The 22,537-nt window shown below is 44.5% G+C and overlaps 1 protein-coding gene across 2 annotated transcripts in view; it reads left to right on the top strand.

Annotated features, from left to right (window-relative positions):
- znf800b (zinc finger protein 800b) overlaps positions 1-22,537 on the top strand; it is a 52,834-nt gene that overhangs the window by 23,302 nt on the left and 6,995 nt on the right. The window contains exons 2-10 of one of the 2 annotated variants that reach the window (XM_083758160.1): positions 4,281-4,378; positions 7,644-8,052; positions 12,338-12,433; positions 14,293-14,436; positions 17,856-18,027; positions 18,498-18,705; positions 19,259-19,421; positions 19,586-19,971; positions 22,146-22,471. In XM_083758160.1, coding sequence (XP_083614286.1) covers positions 4,328-4,378; positions 7,644-8,052; positions 12,338-12,433; positions 14,293-14,436; positions 17,856-18,027; positions 18,498-18,705; positions 19,259-19,421; positions 19,586-19,971; positions 22,146-22,471 — 1,955 coding nt within the window. In that variant the 5' untranslated portion in view covers positions 4,281-4,327. Of the gene's footprint in view, positions 1-4,242; positions 4,379-7,643; positions 8,053-12,337; positions 12,434-14,292; positions 14,437-17,855; positions 18,028-18,497; positions 18,706-19,258; positions 19,422-19,585; positions 19,972-22,145; positions 22,472-22,537 lie in introns of both variants that reach the window. The other variant, XM_083758161.1, reaches the window with a different exon arrangement.

Below are 22,537 nucleotides of genomic sequence, written 5' to 3'. Positions count from 1 at the left end.
TCCTCACCACATGACCGAGCCAGCGCATGCGTCTCTTTTTCAGAGTGCTGTACATGGTGGGGATTCCAGCACTCTCCAGGACGGTGTTGTTTGGCACTTTGTCTTGCCAGGTGATGCCCATAATGCGTCTAACCCAGGGGTCGGCAACCGGCGGCTCTAGAGCCGCATGCGGCTCTTGAGCACTCCCCTGGTGGCTCTCTGTAGCATTACAAAAAAATCGATGAAAATGTATAAAGTTTATTTTTTCACATTTTTATTTTTCATTTATGGTTTCTGTAGGAGGCAAAACGTGACAGAAACATTCTTAAGTTTCCCAAATTTGTAAAAATGTGTAGAATAAATATTAAGTTTCAATAATGTCAACTAAAATTCGCGTCATAGCATGCGACGCATGCTGCGCGCCAGACACTATTATAAACAAACCGGTGGGGGTGTGTGAGGCTGGTGCCTGCTACGCTATGGCTTCTACAGGGAGAAAAAGAAAGATAGCAGACGAAAACAGAGGATTTAACAATTCGTGGACAGACGCTTATGCCTTCACAGCCAATGCAGATGGATTTCCTGTATGCTTGATCTGCAGTAGCCCATGACGCAACAGCAGCCTGTTTTCGCAATCGCAGTCCAAACGTGTATATAAACATTCCGATTTCAAATATAAGGTCCTCGCCACATGTGCCACGGGGGTTAGAAATTTGCTGGTACAGTGATTAGCATTGCTGCATCCCGCGTTGTTTAATAAAAAGCATTTTTATCCGAGCGCCCCGGCTACTTTTCTCAAACGGGGTTGGGAAATCCACAGTTGCACACCGGTTGGGGGCGCGTAGTTGAAAGCCAATGGCAAAATAACAGCTCGGATAAAAATGCTTTTTATTAAACAACGCGGGATGCAGCAATGCTAATCGCTGTACCAGCAACATTTTAACACCAGTGGCACACGTGGCGAGTACTTTATATTTGGAATCTGAATGTTTATGTACACGTTTACAATGTAAATGTAGCGATTGCGTAAAACAGGCTGCAGTTGCCATGACGCACCATGGCTAAATCTGCAGTGACAAACTTATCAAACAATAAATAAAACGTGGCAAGCCGTTCAGACGGTGACTACAGTATATGAAGGAGTCATATAGACGTTGAAGGAGTCATATAGACGTATTATCTCCCGTGTTGCAACGAAACTATAGCAGCAGCCAGCATGAGTGGTGGAGTTTAAAGCTGCCGATCCACTTCTTAAAAGTTAGTTTGCTGACTTTGCTCCCTTCTGCTTTCTTCAGCAGTTCTGCGACTGCAACAGCCCTCTTTCTCTCATTCATGCAAACTTAGCATGCTTTCCCTGGAAATGTCTTTCAACGTTACTTTTTTATTGTTTGATAGTTTGTCACTGCAGATTAATAAGCATACAGGCAAATACCGATATTGTAAACCTCCCAAAACACGACACACTTGTGTGGAAAACATGGAATGCTCTTCCAGACAATTACGGAAGCGCACTCGCCTATATTAGTTTGCATTGCACAGTGCGCTCAGTGCGCTATTTCCGAACGTGCCCGTAATGAAAGTTAAACCATAGCGCACTTTTTATTTTGATAGATAGGCTAATATCCACTTGCAGCCCTTTTGTCTTCATTATATAAGCATTTTAAGGCTTAAATTTTTTTGCGGCTCCAGATAGATTTTGAATTATTTTTTTTGGTCGAAAATGGCTCATTCAACATCTTGGGTTGCCGACCCCTGGTCTAACCCATTCTGACCTGAGATCAGATTCATACAAGGTTTTCCACTGGACACACACTGGTCTGATGAACCCATTCTGACCTGAGATCAGATTCTAAAAATGTCAGTCGTTCTTCGATTTTTTCAAAAATAGCAGACCTACAAGCTCGTATCGCGCCACTCGGTGGCGCGATATGAGCTTGTAGATGTGCTATTTTTAAATAGCTAAAGCATAACATGATGCCAACACCAAAATGGGTGCCCGGTCAGCGCATTCTCTCTCTCTCTCTCTCTCTCTCTCTCTCTCTCTCTCTCTCTCTCTCTCTCTCTCTCTCTCTCTCTCTCTCTCTCTCTATACATGGAGAAAACGGGATCATCACCTAGATCTGCATATATATGGAGCCGGCCGGCAACTCAACATCTGACCTCAAACCCTTAGATCTCCATATATGGAGCTGACCCGTTCTGACATTCCATATGTTGATCTACCCCCACCCGTCATTCCTGTTCTGACATTCCATAATGCTTGATCTGACCTCATCAAACCCTGTACACTCAAGACACACTCCATATATGTCCGGATGCGTGCATGCGGTCGATTCTCGCCCTCAGGGCGTCTTACTGGTTATTATAAGTCTGATGTTCAGTGTTTATGCTGTGGTTGATGAGGTATCTGCCTGGTATTGGACCCAAAATAGGTGCCGTGTGTATAAAAAATAGTATCAGTATGTGATTATGTAATGAGCTTGGTTCATTATATAGTGGTAAATATTACCCTTCTTTAAGATACCTCGGATGGATGGAACCAAACTAGTGAAAATAGCAGATATTTTATGTGGTTATTCACTTCATTTAGTTTTAGTCACATTTGGATCACCTGAAATGTTTTAGTGGTAGTGTAGTTTTAGTTAAATATCACTAAATATCTAAATATCATAAGATTTTAGTCGACTAAATCAACTGTAGATTTAAAGTTGATTTAGTCGACTAAAATGTATTCTGGCGGGCCTCGATGCCGTCTGAATGATGAAAAAGATGATCTACAAGCTCACTACGCGTTGCAGCGCGACACGTTGTGAGCTTGTAGATCTGCCATTTTCAGCATGCAACTCATTGTAAAATGACTTATACTGGATCTCTTGCTCACTATAGTCCCTTGACTCCCTTCCTAACATTTTAGTCTAGTTTTTATTGTCTCCACCAGGCCGAAGGCATGGGGGGAGAGTATGTTTTGCACTCCGTCCGTCCGTGTGTCCGTCCGTCCGTCCGTGTGTGTGTGTGTGTGTGTGTGTGTGTGTGTCCGTCCGTCCGTGAGCAGCTAATCTCGGCCACCGTTAACCCGGTCGATGCCAAATTTTGCACACACACTCCCTGGATGCCAACGATGAACCTCTGCCCCAAACTTTCCAGAACGGCCTGTTATAGCGCCACCAGGAGGCCGCTTTGTGCAAAACAAGTTTTTGCACAGTACACCTACAGATTTTGTCCAAACATCACGCAAATTGGTACACAGTCTCTCTAGAGCCATTCAACGAAACCGGTCTTTCAGATTTCTCAGACTCCATCCTGATTGGTTAAGATTGGCTTCCAAAGTTCACAGGAGTGCTCAGTTTCAAACAAAATGCTGCAAATCATGAACACATCGCGTGATTTCCATGAAATTGTGCACCCACATTCCCACTAGGCCGAGGACGAAATGCCACATGAACAATTTCAACTCAGCCTCAAGGTGGCGCTATAACTGGCCGAAAAGTGTTTTTACCTCTAACTGCACGGACCTGTGGATAACTTTGTATGCCAACTCCCTAGAGGCCAAGGAAAAACCTTTGCCTGGAATTTTTCACATCTGCTCTTTATAGCGCCACCAGGCCACTTTATAGGCCGACATACCGTATGTAAAACACATTTTCTATTATTACTCCTTCAGATTTTATCCAAATTTCACGCAAATCGGTACACATGATCTCCATAGTCATGTGATCAAGACAGGTTTGTTTCTCATATTCCATCCTGATTGGCCACGATTGGCTCCTACAGTTTTCAGGAGTAGCCCGCTTTGTACAAATCGCCACAACTCCTCAACGCAGCGTCCGATTGCGATGAAACTGTGCACGCATATTCCCACTAGGCTGAGGAAGAAATCCTGGTGGAGACCTGTGCCCAGAAGGGCACTTTTTCTAGTTTGTTGATGAAATTGTCAGTATATTTACCGGTAGCTTAGTTTTTATTTAGCTTCCATTTAGTTTTCGTCAGTGGAAAAAGGTAGTGATTGGCTAGTGGGGATCATGTTTTATCCCTGCTGCTGGTCAGCTGTAGACGGTCTGATATGTTTCATAATTGTAGTTTGTTAATTGTTATCCACATGAACTAATATTTTGGGTAAATTTGTCAAAACCTGTCAAGATGTTGTATATTTTGTAGGCTAAATGAAACAAAGTTTTTCAGTACAAAGACGTCTATATGGTTAACCATGGTTATGGTTATGAAAATAACAATTTTTTCTTTGTACTAATCTAACCATGGATGTAGGAGCCAGGTGTTGTGCTGCGAGCGAGAGGAGAGGAGAGGGGAGCGGTGTTGTGCTGCGAGCGAGAGGAGAGGAGAGGGGAGCGTTATGGTGAAGGCCGGGAGGAAGACCTTGAGCTGTCCCCGAAGACAAGTGCAGGTACGTTCACCATAGTCTCTTCTCCATACATGCTACCGGATCAGGGCAGGGGTCATCAGTATGTATGGCCTGAACCCATTGCGTAGTTATGTGATCGGTCTCCCCTTTCAACAGAGTGAACTGATTCTACGAAAGGTCTTCTAAATCCTGACAGTTTTCTGTGTTTCTATGTCAGTTGTTCTCAAACATTTTCATGCCAAGGACCCCCAAAAATTTATATGAAATCGGCCTCCGACCCCATCTCAAAATATGTTGTTCCAGTGCCCCCCCCCCCCCCCCCCCCCCCCCCGAAGCAAATTTGACTTAAAAGCGTTCGCTCTGAAAGGATATTTATTCTAAGATTCCATTTGTACACTCGGAGTTGCAGACCTGTTATGGTCATTCATCTCTTTATGTGTTTCCGGCAATATCATTATGGTGTATATGCTAACTTTTTTCACTGACAAAAACTAAATGGAAACTAGATGAAAACGAAGCTATGATGACTAAAACTAAGACTAAATATACTGACGATTTCGTCAACAAATAAAAACTAGACTAAAATGTTAGGAAGGGACTAGTGGACAAGATATCCAGTATCAGTCATTAGTTGGATGCTGAAAATTGCATGCTGAAAATAGCAGATCTACAAGCTCACAATGCGTCGTGCTGGGACGCGCTGTCAGCTTGTAGATCGGCTATTTTCAGCAAGTGTAAATACAGTCATTATGACGGCACCAAGGCCCGCCATAAATATATTTTAGTCAACTAAATCAACTGTAGATTTAGTCGACAAAAATCTTATGATATTTAGTCGACTAATAAAAACTAGAATATGAAACTAGAATAACACTTAAGACATTCCAGGTGACTAAAATGTGACTAAAACTAAAAGTAAACTATTCAAAAGACTATGACTGAAACTAAAATAAAAAAATTGCTGCCAAAAACAACACTGGTCGGAAACGATATTGTACCGATCCGATCCATTCATCACGATAGATATTTGATACTCAAAATGACATTATTCATTCTCCGGAGAACTAGGCCTCCTCGCAGTGGTGCTGGAAAAATGTCCGGAGTTCAAAATTGACTTGAGTAAAAGTACGAAAGTATTGGTACCAAAGTAGAAAGTAGAAAATGTCCCATTTCACAAGTTTTCAAATGTATAAATTGTATAATTAAAAATCTTTTGAAAATAGCACATCTAAAAGCTTAATTCTTTCATAAAAAAAAATGAAAACGTGCTATTTTTGAATAGCCAATGTACAATCTTTAAACGGGTCAAGCCAAGGGTTATGCAGAATTGTAGATTTAACAGAATTGTAAAATTCTAGGCTATACATTTTGATCAGTGATGGACACATCACAATGTGTGAATAAATGTCTACATAAATAAAGCTTCCTCGTGCATTTGCATAATCATAATGGGCAGTATTTCTTTTGCTATCTGAAAGGGGTGACAGTTGCACACGAGTTGACCCAGGCCCACCCATGCCTATGCATCTGCTGCTGAGCTGTTATTGTGATAGATGGCTGTATTTTCCTGTGCCATAAAGCTGTTTTTCATTTAGTGGGAAATTGCCCCCCCTGCTGTTAAATAGATTTACCACCTCCTACTTCTATCTCTGGTCCACCCACAGACGCAAGCACGCACGCACGCACGCACGCACACACACACACACACACACACACACACACACACACACACACACACACACACACACACACACACACACACACACACACACACACACACACACACACACACACACACATGCATGTGACCAGTGACACACACACTTTCACTTAAGGGGATGGGCCACTTATCGTGTGTGTGTGTGTGTGTGTGTGTGTGTGTGTGTGTGTGTGTGTGTGTGTGTGTGTGTGTGTGTGTGTGTGTGTGTGTGTGTGTGTGTGTGTGTGTGTGTGTGTGTGAGAGAGAAGGTAAATGTCTTCCCGTCAACTCTGGATAATCAGCTCGCGCACGCACGCACGCACGCATGCACACGCACAACACACACACACACACACACACACACACACTCTCACACTCGCTCTCACACACACACACACACACACACACACACACACACACACACACACACACACACACACACACACTGACACACACACATACTAATGGACTATGAAGACACAGTTTCTGAAGAATAAAATAAGAAAATATAGAATGAATTAGCTAAAGCTGAGTCAGGGCCTCACAGCTAGAAGTTAGAAGATATAAAATTAGATAAAAAAACTAAAGCGGAGTCTTAAATTACAAATGTTAATATATTTACAAATACATATTTGGTCATTATTTGCATCTATATAATTCCATACTTATAAACGTATACTTTGTTGGATTGTCTTTCTAGTTTTGTCTAGTCTTATAATCATTAGCTCTGTCTTTTCTTGTCTTGTGAGCTTGTAGATCGGCTATATTATAATGGGCAAAATGTATATAGGGCTGTATGTTTTGTAATAATAATCAAACTCTACAAAGTAACTAGTAACTAAAGTTTTAAAATAATTGTAGTGGAGTACAATTGGCAGTACTCACCACTGTGACACTGACACATAGACGTGTTGGGGAGTCTCACTTAGTGGTGTTTGACATGAGCAAGATGCCACTGGGAACACCGCAGTCAGAAACTGATTTTAATGCTTGCTCTTCTGCCCTCCAGCCTCCACACTTATACTGATGAATACTTAGGATGTGCCTCTTTGCAACCCCATCTTTTGTCTTTATTTTCCTTTGTCCACTTTTGCTGCTAATAGTACTACTAATAATAATAATAATAATAGTGCATTTTTGCAATCCTCCAAGTGAACTGTGAATGGTGCAGGCTGTGTGTGCGTGCGTGGGTGCGTGCGTGCGTGTGTTACAGTGGTAATGTATGTGTTTGCACCGTTTGTTTTACATCACCATTACATCACCTAATCAACATGAGATAGACTTTAATATGTTAGCGTTAGACTTTAATATATTAGCGCCCCTCACGTCACGTGATTTTTACTCTAAACGGATATAGGGACATACATAGAGACACACACAACCAGTTATATGGAGCTGTGTGCACCACTCAAAAACATGGCATAAAATGGCAACGACAACCAAACAATTACATTTTACCTGGGACCCTACTAGGCTAAAGGGTCAAACTAAAGACTAGGTGTTCTTCGTCTTCTCCTTCTCATGCATTGCTTCGCTAAACGTCATTCACCATGATTTTATTTTATTTCATCGTTTGATCGTATCTATGTTTGTGTTTTCTTTTTTTAGAATCAGATGGAGGAAGACAATGAGGATTTCCAGCCCCAGGACGACACCCAGTCTCCATCACAACCTCAGCCCGAGGGAGGAGCCAAATCCCCGGGTCAACCCCAACCCCAGGCTTCGGGCGAGGCCTCCCCTGACGAGAAGCAGGGAGAGCCTCCGATGGAGACCGACACACAGAACCAGGAAGCGGAGGAGTGTCCCTCCCGTTCCCGACCGCCCGCAGCCCGGGCTCTGTGGAAGCCCATACCCCAGATTCAGCCCCAGCCTGCGGGCCAGTGGAAGCCCATTCCACCCCTGGAGCCCCAGAACAGTCCAGGTGAACCAGCGACCTCGGCCTCTACCCGGAACCAGAGCTGTCAGACTGAAGAACAACCCCCGCAGGGAAGTCCTGGAGGTCATGCTCACAGTCTAGGTAAGACTGGATGGAAGTGTTTGAGTCTGTGCAACCCATTTAGACCTGGAACACCTATTGTTGTTTCAATTCGGGAACACATCACCTCAAATGTCATAGTATATATCAGAGACCTCTTGTATCCATATTTACCTTTTGTGTGTTTTCGTCAATGAATGCCCTACTTGATCATACTACAGCGTCACACAAAAGCATCAAAAGTAGCAGATCTACAAGCTAGTCGATCATCTGCTACTTGTGCAATTTCTATTTATTTTATTCGCTTCCGCTTCAGCTATATATCTTGTGTTGTGTTTATAGCTATCTAGCTATATATCTCGTGTTGTGTTTATAGCTATCTAGCTATATATCACATGTTGTGTTTATAGCAGACTCCTCACTCAAATGTGCACTTGCCGTTTGGGCAACTCCAAAGCAAATTCCACATGTCACAACATTGTATTTACCTGCCATAGTGTTAACCCCTTACCCCCGTGTCGGATCGGTGGTTAGACTGGCATATTAACCGATACTGATATGACAAATAAGGGCCGATCCGATACTTTTCCCGATACCAATACAGTATCGGGACATCTCTAGTAGTAAGATAACTTACCTTACTGCCCGGACAAACGTAAATTGTATTCATAAAATAAAAAATCACACCCGTGTGAAGTGAGCGGCGCCCACTGGCTGCCACATGACGTCACTGCTTAAAGCAAACATTATAAATGTCGCGTAACATGACAAGTGGGGTCCTGTTTTTTTGAGGGCCGCTAGCCCCTTCCATGCATGGCTTTTGAAAATGACATCATGACAGCCAAGTCTATGATCTTTTTAATGTTTGTTTAGAGCCCTTATGACGTAAATCGAATGGCAGCCAAGTCTAAGGACTTTTAATGTTTGTTTAGGTCAAATGTTAAGCAAACATTGATGACGTGAGACATCATGTGACTGGTATAAATTCAGTGGGCGCCCCTCACTTCACCCAAGTGAGTTTTTTTTCTCCTGAAAGACAGACGTTGGAGGGGCTAGCGCTGCAGCTTTTGTGTTGGTGACACCTTTCACCGGGTCACTCTATCCTCTGGCTTCTGTATGGCATCCTTTCCTTTTTTCACTCCCCTTTCCATCATTCTTGCCGTTTTCGTTATTCCTTCCTTCCTTCCATACTCCCTTCGTCATATTTCCGTCCTCCATCTACTTCCTTTCATTCATCCTACCCACTTCGCCCTACCTAGAGAGAAGGAGGAAAGGTCTCACACGTGTTGTCTAAAAATAGACCTTCTAATTAGCTCACATGCACCTGGCAAGTATTCATTAGTCTGAGCGCACGGACGCACGCACGCACGCACGGACGCACGCACGTACGCACGCACACACACACCAGCCTGACAAAGTAGAGGAGAAAGGTGGGAATTTGTCAAGCAGGAAGTCAGATCGGACAGGATTCAGGAAGTTGTTTCTAATTGGCTGTCAGAGTGGCAGCCTTTCTCGTCACCGCGTCTGACAGAACTACATTGGGTTTTTTTTTCTCTCTCTCTCTCTCTCTACCTCTCTCTCTCTGTCATTATCCACTTACACACAAAGAGAAGTCCGTCCACTGATGGATTTCTAAAAGACCACTCGCTCCGTTGATTCCTGGGTAAAGAAAGGAGTCATGCAGGCCGTGTTCATCTGGTGTGTTAGTGTCATCCCATCGCTCTGATTGGTTGACCTCTGCTCCTGTTGAGGGGGTTGGTGAAATGGGGTTAGGAATGGTAGGGGTCGGTGACCCCCAAGGACTAAAGTGGTAGAACTCTAGGAGGGGGGGAAGGGCACTATCTGACTTTCTTTCTCTATTCCATGCTTTCTCCCTCTCCCTCTCTCTATCTCATTCGCACGCATACGTGCACGCACGCACGCACACACACAAATGTTCACATTCACACATGTTCTCTGTTTGTCACGAACATATCTCGTTGTCTGTCGTGTGAGTGAGTGGGTCTGTGTGCAGTAGAGCTGTACCGAATAGTTGGAGGGTTACTTTCGTAACTTTGACACATTTCATGTGTCTATTCATTCATCTCCGCCCGTCAGAATGCTGCAGAGATGTTGCTCCAGTCAGTGTCTGTGGCTAATCTCACAAATATACAGCCATCAATGTCAGATCTCTTGGCCTATTGGCCAAGGCCAAGAACCTCAAATCCAGAATATTGTCTCAAATCTGTCAGTGCACTCTCTCTGTTACGCCAACATTGTTGTGGTGAAGTTGTATTGATCTCTTTGGTTCAAGGTTATAAAGGTCGCTACGCCTGTCCCTCCCACACAACACAGCACACGAACCTCACACCTCAGACAGTCAGACAGACAGTATGTGTCCACGCATGGGAGAGACGCTGTTAAGTCAAAGCCTACTTCTGATCAACCCTTTCAAACTGGTCAATATCTGTGTAATTTTTGACATGGCACATATAGTATACTTTTGCTATAAAAATAACTCGTGAAAATGTGTGCATCTGAATGTTTTTAACTCAAATCTTTGCTTCTGGAGGTCCCTGGAATGAATTATGAGGTCCGTGTCCAAATACATGTGGGGCTCCGGCTCCGCTCTGATCCTGAGCGCTAGACACCGCCCACTGTATACGGTGTTGGCATGTGCTTTCTCCATTAATTCATCGCCATCCGGTTGTGTACTCCAGTGGTTCACAAACTTTTTAGCTCAAGACCCAAAAGAGAAATGTGATGTTTCCCTGGGAGTCTGGGACACAAACTAGTTTATGGTTGTCTAAATGTATAGCAGAGCTGAACGCCAGTCATATCGCAAGTGCATTGAGTGTCTGACCAGTCACAAGCGATATTTTGCATTTGTATGGTTTGTGTAGCATTTGGATGTTTAAAAATGTTTGAGGTACAAGAACTGCTGAAACGAACTTTGGAAAGGCAACGAGTTACGTTTGTTTGCAGTGACATGTTTGTAGTGACATCATCACTTTGTTCGTAGAATCTTGACCTGCCGAAGCTGATAAAGTGAGGAAGGTTTTATATACCGGTAGTGTCATCCCAGATGAAATGCCCGTAAAGGAAATGTAGCAAAACAGTTTGTCATAAGCATTCACGTTCCCTAAAACAGGGTCCAGAACGGCCATCTGCCGAACCCATCCACACCATCGTAGGCTATGCGAAACCTCTGGACATTTTGACTGTGTTGTGGCAGGTGCCAAGATGATGCTTAAAAGGAGTCTGTTAGCGGTAGCACCTACCAAATAAAGGGCTGGTCATTGTTTGCGTTAACAGAAACTGCTACCTTTTGACTGGAGGAAATACTGGGGCACTTTAACAGGGTTCATGTGTGTTTAAGCACAGATAGTGAATCAATCACTCGTAGCCAACCCATGTTGGCAGAATGTTGTCCTCTTGTGCCTGGTCAAGGGCGGCTCCTTTCCTTTTTTCTCATTCTGTTTGTTTTCCTCTTGAGATAAAACATTGCCCCCAATGCCCCGCCATACTTTGATGTAGGGTTGTAGTTTTGTCGCGCAAGGTGACAAGCAAACACAATGTGTGACATGTAATGATGTATACAATTGTGCCTGAATTAGACGTTAATTTCAGGGCAGTACTGCCCTGAAATTAACCTGCTGTCGGATAACAGTGTGAACAAATATTTGGAGACGCATGTTCGGGCGACCGGGGTTCAATCCCCAGCCGAGTCATACCAAACACTATAAAAGGTTTGGGTTGGGGGCAAGTCCCTGCCACATGCTAGCGTCTGGTCATGTCCAGGGGCGTGTACTTGTACATCATGTGACAGACATTATACTAGTGTCATGTCCAGGGGGTGTACAGTACGTGTACCCTACTACGACACCAAGCCTGCCGCATGCTTCAGCAACAGGAGATAGACTTCTGAACTATGGGATTGTGTGGATCAAACATGCACAAATTCACGAGAGTGAAGACAGTCCAAGTTTTCCAATGTCATTTCCTGTTATATCCTTGTCACGTTGTGTATTTCATGCAGTCAACTCTGCGGCACAGTGTGAAACGAGGACATTAAAGTTTCTCAATGCAATTTCAGTTGCCTTCAGTTTCACTTTGTGTGTGTGTGTGTGTGTGTGTGTGTGTGTGTGTGTCTTAGATGTTGTTGATCATATCTCATATTGTTGGTATTACACTTTATTCACATATTGACACTAATAAGAATAAACCAATGCTCTCTCTCTCTCTCTCTCTCTCTCTCATTATGGTTGTTTATACATTGTTAGTTACCACCTGTTAGATTTTTTAAAATTAATTAATTGATTGTGTGTGTGTGTTTGTGTGCATGTAGGTTACTGTATAGAACCTGGGGACCCTCCGCTGTTTCAACAACCTCTACAGACCTCCAAGTCGGGAATCCAACAGATTATAGAGTGCTTCCGTTCAGGTACAAAGCGTGTGTGTGTGTGTGTGTGTGTGTGTGTGTGTGTGTGTGTGTGTGTGTGTGTGTGTGTGTGTGTGTGTGTGTGTGTGTGTGTGTGTGTGTGTGTGTGTGTGTGTGTGTGTGTGTGTGTGTGTGTGTGTGTGTGTGTGTGTGTGTGTGTGTGTGTGTGTGTGTGTGTGTGGGGGGAGGCAGTTTAGAGACCAGGATTACTGCATGTTTTTTGTGAGGGTACCTCCCCTAACAGACACGGGGAGAACATGCAAACTCCACACAGAAAGGCACAGGAAGGAGAGAACACGCCCCCAGCGTCCGACTGCACCATCGTTACCCCCAACCCCAAAATGTTAAAAAAAAAAAGAGAGAGAGAGAGAGAGAGAGATGCAGGTAAAGAAGTGTTTCTATGGGTCAACACAGCTAAGTTCACAATATCTACAGGAAGTTGTGTGAGCTTGCTTTGCTGTTGTCCTAGATTGCACAGCACACTTCTGTTTTGGTGTGTGTGTGTGTGTGTGTGTGTGTGTGTGTGTGTGTGTGTATTTGTGTATTGTCCTACATAACACAATGCGCGAGTGTCTGTGTTTGTGTGTGCATGACTCAAACATCCAAATACTCATAGAACTTGTGTGAGTGGCTTAGTGAAACAATACTGTTGACAGTCACGACTCACGACTCACTGAGATGACGACGAACGGTGACCATGTGTGCGTCATGAAAATGCAAGAATAGCCGCCTATCCTTCAGCATTTGAAACGTATCACGGTGAAGGTTACCGCTGGCGTTTTCTCACGTTTGTATCTGCAATCCAACGTCGTCAAAACATTGTCAAGTAAAATGAATCTAAACACACTACTTTATAAAGGCTAGATCAATATTTGGTGGAGTCTGATTAGCAGACCAGAAACACAACACACACAACATGCCTAAAAGACACACAGCGCACTGCATTCACGTGGACACACCTTCATGTCGTCAGATGTGTATTGACCCATTCTGACCTGAGATCAGATTCATACGAGGTTTCCACTGGACACACGCTGGTCTGACGAAACCATTCTGACCTGAGATCAGATTCTAAAAATGTCAGTCGTTCTTCGATTCTTTTCAAAAATAGCAGACCTACATGCTCGTATCGCGCCACTCGGTGGCGCGATATGAGCTTGTAGATCTACTATTTTTCAATAGCTAAAGCACGACATGATGCCAACACCAAAATGGGTGCCCGGTCAGAATGGGTTAACTCAACATTATTTCGGTAAGTTCGGCCTGTGGCAAACTTTCCCCGGGCGGCGGTGGAATTACATCCACGTCAATGCAGTGGCATATTTGTCTCGTTTAATATTTTCCCTATTCACACGAGAACGATCCAACGTTCAACATCTCACCCACGTGTCTGACAAGGATGGATCACGTCGATGGAGCCAGACGTGGATGTAGACGAACGCCGGCCGTTGTCTTTGAACCAGATCTTTTGGCGCTCATGGCGTCACTCGTTCCCTGTTGCACAGCACGCGTCTGTTCATTTATCCATCTGTATGCTCTCTGACATGCAATGGAACTCTGAGGATTTTACCGTGTAGTCGAGATGTTTGGCGGTAATTGCTGTGTTCCGGTGTGAGCCACTGTACACTTTATGAATATACAAATCAACTTGCTTTGTTTTTTTTCTCCTTCTGTCTCCCCAGAAAGACAAATTCACACAATTAACGTTCTTTGTTTTCTCTCTGCTTTCTCCACATTTCTTTTCCTCTTCTCTCCCTTTTCCTGTCTGTCTGTCTGTCTGTCTGTCTGTCTGTCTGTCTGTCTGTCTGTCTGTCTGTCTGTCTGTCTCTCTCTCTCTCACTCTGTGTCTCTCGCTCTGCTAGGTACCTGTGAATTGAAACACATGTTGCTGAGGGAAGTCGACACCATATTTGAGTGTAAGCTGTGTCGCAGTTTGTTTCGAGGCCTGCCCAACCTCATCACACACAAAGAGTACTACTGTCTGCGAAGAATGCCTGAAACTGATGGTTAGTTCACACATCACACACACACACACACACACACACACACACACACACACACACACACACACACACACACACACACACACACACACATTAAGCGTTTTATTTCATAACAGCAAACCTTTCTTTTTTGAGGGACACTAGCCCCTCCTATGCCCAGCTTTGTGTGTATGTGTGTACCCCATAACGATTATTTGATTGGCTGAGCAATGTCTGTACCCCATAGCGATGATTTGATTGGTTGAGAAATGTCTGTACCCCATAGCGATGATATCACGTTTTTATTTTCCTGTGGCAGATTTGTCTGCTTTCCAGGCTACTGTTTTCAAAGCATGCAGCCTAGTCAGTAGCCTATAGTGCATTATACCAATTCATCCACCAGAGGGCAGCGGCAACTCGTCTTTCTGGCATGAATGCTGCTGTTTGTTTCAGTGATGGCATGGCAAAACTCCCATACAGACAGTATCAAAATAGTATGACATAACAACAAATAGTTCAACCATGAATTGATTAGGAGAACTACCAACACCAGAGCACACACAGATGCATGTCTGCTGTAGAAAATAAATACAAATAATAATAATATTAACAAATAATATTTTTTTCATTTACAGTGTCGTATAGCATTTTGATATTGATATCCGCACATAATTCAGACGGAGCATTAGCTCAACTATTCTGTGAATGCCCTAACCACACACATGTGCACGCACACACACACACACACACACACACACTAAGGCTGTCCCCAAACATTCAAGGTTCGAATGTTCGCTCGTTAGGGTTGGCACTCGAATCTTAATTAATGGGCTTGAACCATTCGTTTTTTAAATATAATTTTTATTTTAAAAAAATATATTTTTTATTATTATTTTTTATTTTTTATTAACTTGAAAATATATCTCGGCGAGAATGCGATATGAACATGTAAAAAAAAGTAAGTTTCTAGTGCATTCCTGTCAGAAGTTATGATTTTTTAAAGAAATCTCCCCTTATTGTTCTGCTGTGCACATTCATTTGGTGATTGGAGACTGACGCGTGCGTCTCTCTCTCTCTCTCTCTCTCTCTCACACACACACACACACACACACACACACACACACACACACACACACACACACACACACACACACACGCCAGCATGATCGCTTTTCTTACTAGCAGCCATAATATATTAGCATATGCTCTCTAGCATGATAGCAAAAAGGAGTGAACTCTGATCATTGTTAAGCAAAACGGTCACGGAAGATCTGCTTTTTCCCTGTGCCCACTTCTTGTGAGTGTGGAAGAACACACTTTTGTTGCATTAGAGCAGGGTAAATATGATGTTTTGCGCCACGGTCTGAGTGAGGGGGCCTTCCAGAGCAAGGGGGCTTCTGACGGCGTCGCTTACTCGCTTCCCCTCTGTCAGAGGAGGAAGCGACGCGCAGCCGTCGGGAACCCCCCCAAACCGACTGCTCCCCCGCCCTCCACAAAACTGTTACTCAGACGCTCTGATCGAGACGGTTATTTTTTTAATTAATTAGAAACAAATGGTCCGAATGTTCACTCGAAAATTCCTGCCGAAGTTCGAGTCCTAAAATAAGCGCTAGGGTACAGCCTTAACACACACACACACACACACACACACACACACACACACACACACACACACACACAGGACTGTGCTGACTTCCACATTGAACATGTCTCTCATGTAGTTCTCCTGTAGTTAACTTTCGACTGTGCTGTCTGTGAGGATTGAGGAAACGCTTTGATCATCCACTGTGTCTTTGATGTACAGTACCTCTCATTACCTCTCTCCCTCTCTCTCCTCTTTACACAAGTACTGTGATGATACTCACTTACTCTTGCACTTCATCGTGTTCCATCCCTCATTTGGTTTTGAGAAATAAATATCTCATAAGCCCCGCAGATCAAAACGTATCTGCTCAGATTCCTTCACCTTAACGGCCGCAGGAAAAGCAACGAGAGCATCGTTTTTCATGAGGAACGTTTGTTTTTCCGCGCCATCGATCTGAGCTAAATTGTTTTACGAATCGGCAACTTAATTGTCCCGCAAGCCGGAGAGCATAACAAATAGTTGGAGGTTGTATCTGTTATTCGTTTTGATGAATGGTCTTATCGGTTTCAATCTCCACTCGGGGGTGTTGGATAATGATTTTGTGCATTAAAGCCAATCAAGAAGTTGTTTGAAGTACGGTCTCTTCTCTGTTTGGTATCATTCCTTAATAACGTCAAATCTAATTATGAAACAGTAATTTGAAGTGTGATAGTGATATTCATTCATGGCCTCATGATGGGGTTTCTCTTGCAGTTTTGTAAGCAAAATGTTGTATTCAGGTTAGAGCTCTTCACAGGTCCAAATAAAATGCTTCCGAAATCCGAAATTAATCTGTGACATTTTACAGATTCCGACCCGTTCCGAAAAATTTAAACCAAACCCGAACGAATCCGTGACAATTTTGTCCGATTCGTTCCGAGATTTCTTTCAAATTGCGGTGCCGAGTCCGACCGAGATCCGATTATTTCCGACATTCCGAGAGACCCGACCCAGCCAGGCAGACATGAATGTGGACTGTATGAAATAATATAGCGGACGTATTGACCAATTACCATTTTATGATTAAAGCGCGAGAGAGAGAAAGAGACAGAGACAGACAGAGAGAGAGGTTCCCTGCAGGCTGCGAGCTGCAGAGAGGGTGAGAGAGAAAAAAAAGAGTCTCGTCTCTTCTCGTCTCCTCAGCGTGCGTGCATTTAAAATTAACCAAACGGATCATTTGTTTTTTTTAAACACAATCATCAGAGTTTTTAGCAGAAGCAGATGCATGTACCGGTCTTGGCTGAATGGAATATAACAATGCGCGAATGGGATACACAGGAGAGTTGTCATGGTCGATTTAACCATCTTATATTAATTTGATTTGAGCTTTGCTATAGTTTGCTTTCACCTCGTTGAGGTCAACACTGTTGTCGGGATCCGTGATCGTGATATAAAGTATAATTGCACGCCTGTGTTTTCATTCAAATCAACGCAAGGCAAACCATGCACTGATTGAATATTTTATTAACATTTGCAACAACAAAAAAGCACACGTCACACACACACAGTAGCCTCGGTTTTTATTTCCAGGGAGAAAAAAAAAAGTCTGGGTCTGAGTCCGCTTCAATTCGGCATAGAGTAGCGCAAACATTGCTCACTCTCTGCTGATTTCTGATCGTCTGCGCCTTTGTTAAATTGACACACACACGCACACATGTGTACACACACACACACACACACACACACACACACACACACACACACACACACACACACACACACACTCCTCTCCTGCCTGACCTCCAGGTGATGATGTTTTTCTCTGACGTGCCTGACCTCCAGGTGATGATGTTTTTTCTCTGACGTGCCTGTCCTCCAGGTGACGACAGGCAGAGTGCGGCTATCAGGGACCTGCTAGAGGCCATCTATCCCAGGAAGGACAGGCCAGACCATGTGGTGCGACTGGAACCCATCGAGACCAGTAACAAGGCTGTGTTTCAGTACCTCAGCACAGAGGACGAGCTCAACAGATACCCAGCGCACACAGCCAGGTACCCGCAGGACGCACACACACACACACACACGCACGCACATGCACACATACTGTAGTGTACGCATGCATTGGTATTTTGTTTTGCATCAATGGTTTGGAGTGACCAAATTTTAACCTTTTTTCTTGTCATTTTGCACCCTAAATCTATAGCCCCTCGCTAATCCATAACCCTGAATCTAACTAACCCTAAACCTAATCCCAACCCTGAAATGTCTAATCCAACCCCGAATCTTTTCTTATCTGTAACGTTAGCTCAAAGAAATCTTTGTAACCAGGGGGGAAAAAAAAGAAGAAATCTTGTGGGGGTCTGGCATTTTGGACCTCACTAGAAGGCTGTTACTCCTAATTTTTGGACACAAATTTTATAAAGCTATATAGTAATACCTCTACCCACACACACACACGCACACACACAGTCTCATGCCGAGATGATAGAAATGGCGTGACGTCTGTCCTTCATGTTGTCAGTAACAGACAGAGTCCGGTGACGTGGGAACTGGAGGATGGGGGGTCGGAGCCCCAGCAGCAGCAGAGTCAGCAGGGCCCCTCGGAAGGCCCCGGCAGCTCCTTCCAGTCCTCCCAGAGCTACAGCCAGGCGCAGAGGAGACGAGAGGGCGCCGACGAGGAGGCCCCCGAGGAGGCCATGCAGGCGGAAGAGGATGGCTCCACGAGTGGGGTGGGTGGAAGCCAGGGCTGGTGAAATTATATTTCGATTTTCGAATATTCCTCGAATATGGGGATTCTTTTTAAATTTGGAATATAAATATATTCGATATTCGAAATATTCAATTTATTTTTATGTTTACTAAAGACATTGACCTTTGGCTAGCTACTTCTAATCAGTTCATCCTTGAATCCAAGGGGACATTTGTGCTAAATGTAATGAGATTCTCTCGATGCATCCCTGAGATATATCACATTCACTATGTTGGGGGCGGACAGGCAACCTGACAAGACAATACAGAAGGCATAACATTGTCAATGTGCTTTGGCGTAAATGCATGAACCTTGCGGGAACCTCCAATGTGTGTGCATGTCGCACGCACGCACGCACGCACGCACGCACGCACGCACGCACGCACGCACGCACGCACGCACGCACGCACGCACGCAGACAGACAGACAGACAGACAGACAGACAGACACGCAAAAATGATTTCCACTTCATTGACTCATGATACACCTCCCTCCCCCTCTCTCTCTCTCTCTCTCCCTCCCTCCCTACCCAGGTAGAGGATGTAACCATCTCCTGCTGTCTGTGTGGGAAGGACTTTAACTCGCGACGCAGCATCAGGCGTCACTGTCGCAAGGAGCACCAGACCAAACTAGAAGAGCTCCGGAAGTTCACAGAGACGCGCACTGTACCCACCAGTCTTCTGTCCCTCGTCAAAGGTTCCTATCTGGCTACAATCTGTCTTTCTACCCCTCTGTCCATGTGAGAGTAGCCTGGCCCAGACACCGTGATTCATGGCCTAGAGTCTTATTGGTTCACCGACCTGTGCGCCCGCCTAACTGTGATCTTTTAACTCTTATCCTAATTCTTCCTATCTCCGCAGGTCGTCCGCGGACCCTGACCACGCCCACCGGCAAGTCCTGCCCTGTCTGCTACAAGAACTTTGCCACCAAGGCCAACGTGCGGCGCCATTTCGACGAGGTGCACCGCGGCCTGCGGCGCGACACCATCACCCCCGAGATCGCCACGCGGCCCGGGCAGCTCCTCACCCTGGAGGCCACGCCCCCCAAGAAGTCCGCCAGCGTGTCCCCCACCCGGTGCACCACCCCCAAGAGCACCACGCCCGTCAGCGCTAAAGGAACGCCTCCTCCGCCGGGCCAAAGCAAAGGCTCCGGCGCTGCTGCGGCCGCCGCGCCCGCGGCAGCGGCTGCTCCGTACAACCTGACCAGCTGTCGCTGTCTGCTGTGCAAGAGGACCTACAGCTCACAGGTTGGTGTTGCAGGCCGACCCGTTGCCAGAGGTTTGGCTCCGTGTCCGATTTATGGAGAGTCCTAGACACCGTGGGTCCCAAACACATTTTTACACTCCTATAGACAGATATGTGTGTGTGTCCCTGTGTCCGTCCAGTACAGTACAGTACAGTACAGTACAGTACAGCACCACTCACTTCAGACGGGTCTGTTTTTTTTAAATATCATTAACAAAAAAGAAAAGAAAATAACATTCCCAAAAAAGGAGAGAGGAAAATATATCATGAATTACAAACAAATTCAATGTTTTTTCTCAAAGTAATTTCATGAATAAATAAAAGATACATCGTAGAAATTCCATAAATTCACGCCATGTTGTGAGCTCCTAGATCGCCTACTTTCACTATTGTTTTCTAATTTATGGAATTTCTAAGATTTGTGGACCACTGTCCTAGACTGCCAACGTTTTGACCGATATTTTTTAAGTTCAAAATTTGGTAATTCATTTTAAAACTTACATTTGATTAAAGGTTCTATTGGAGAACATTGAACTCATTGGAAAACAAATAAATACAAATGGAGGCAAACTAATTAATATCAAGTAATTTAAACATACAATAAATTTGAAAACATTTGACTTTGCTCATACAATGAACAAGCAATTTAATCACTTAATTAAAGAAGAAGATGTGCTGCCAAAACTGAAGTGTAGCTTGTTGCTCTAGTTGGTATTATCTTCAGATAACATCAACTGAAGCAGCTTCATATGGTATATGTGTTCATATGTGTAAATGCCAAACCCTTTTAGACCTGAGGACGATTCTAAAGAAATGTCAGTTTTCTGAAAAACCTGTTTCTATGTCAGTGGTGCTCAACCTTTTTCATGTCAAGGACCCCCAGAATTATCTGTATTTGGCCGCGGACCCCCATCTGAAAATGTGTTGTTTCAGGGACCCTCCCAGAAGCAAAGATTTGAGTTAAAAACGTTCTCTCTCAAAGAATATATATTCCAAGATTTGCGCCCCATTTTTATGATTTTTCAAAAAATAGCAGATCTACAAGCTCGTAGCGCGGCAGCACTATGAGCTTGTAGATCTGCTATTTTTCAATAGCATAATGCTTACAACACCAAAAGGCGTCCCAGAATGGATTAAGTTGGCATGTGTTAACAAATACTTCCACATGAGGGCAGTAAAGAGTAAAGAGAGGTTTCTTTTACAGTCAAGGAGGTCATGATAATGTACCTCGTAACAAAGAGATATTCTGTAATTCCTGTAATTCCTGGCCAAGTGACATAATATATGTCTTTAAGGGCAGATTCACACCGAGTCTGATTGACTCGAACTGTTCCCGAATACGATTGCCTGGTCCCCGCTGGCCATCATTCAACCGTAATGGTGGCTTTCACATCGCAGTGATCCATATCCGAGTACACTTCAATCGGTCCCGATGTGGTCCCGGGTGAGTGAGTGTGCACCCGGGACCATAGTGTGAATCTGCCCCAAACGTCCGCACCAACTCTCACAACCTCTCCCCAAAAGGTTCCTCCATATTCTTGCTCTTCGTCGCATATAGCTTGAACTCGATGGAGGGTGATTTATTTGTACACGTGGATTCGGGTGACGTCGTCGGAGGCCATTAGTGCATCTCTAGAACACAGAGTGATGGAATGAAGGCAGAGAGCAGACACAATGCTCCATCCGTATCCATACACCTACTTAACGTTGAGTGTAAATGGGCCTGCAGCTCTCAGGCTGCTGTGCTGGAGTGAGCCGTTTTATCTGTTGATGTTGAAGTGTTTATTAAACTAACGGCCCAGTCTCCTGAGTCACCAGCCTCTTCCTGGCTGCTGTGATTTATGGTAAATGGCACATTTATATTGCGCCTTTTTTTCTTTATTTATTTTTTAACCCAAAGCACTTTAAAGGGCACTAACCTGGCCCTCGGGAGCAGTTAGGAGTGAAGTGTCTTGCTCAAGGATACTTCGGAACCGGATCGAATGGGAACTTATTTATAAATTTTTATTTCCAAGCCTAACTCCTGCGCCACTTTGATGAGACCGGCTTCGATATATTTGATCTCTGGGGTGATGAAACGATGACCCTCCTTGCACATCATTCACTTGAAAACGTCTTTGGCAGCATGTTTTGATGAATAAATGAACGGATGTATTTTTTTTCGGGGGCATTTCAGGTGATGCTGAAGAGACACATGGGCATCGTGCACAAGATGTACAACCTGAAGAATGGCGGTGCCGCCGTCGCCACGACAACCTCCTCCTCCGCCTCGCAGCCGCCCAACAACGGCAGCGGTGCGAGCACAGAGGGTGTCCGGGTGAAGCAGGAAGTGGAGGAGTCCTCGGACGATGAGAACGACGAAGAAGAAGAAGAGGAAGACGAGGAGGAGGACACGGAAAGCAGCTCGTCCGCCTCGGCGTCTCCGAGCGACCGCGCCGACACGCCGCCGAGGAAGGGGGCGGCCACTTCTCCGGCGCCGGCAGCAGCGGCGCCGACCAAAGGGTAGGCCTGTCACAATTATTACATAACCGTCTAAAAGGGTAGGCCTGTCACAATTATTACATAACC

The sequence above is a fragment of the Protomyctophum parallelum genome (assembly GCF_964188405.1).
Source record: "Protomyctophum parallelum genome assembly, chromosome: 22".
In the NCBI taxonomy this organism is placed as follows: Eukaryota; Metazoa; Chordata; class Actinopteri; order Myctophiformes; family Myctophidae; genus Protomyctophum; species Protomyctophum parallelum.
Note: the sequence above shows the minus strand (reverse complement) of the source record. Positions and strands in the feature narration are given on the sequence as shown.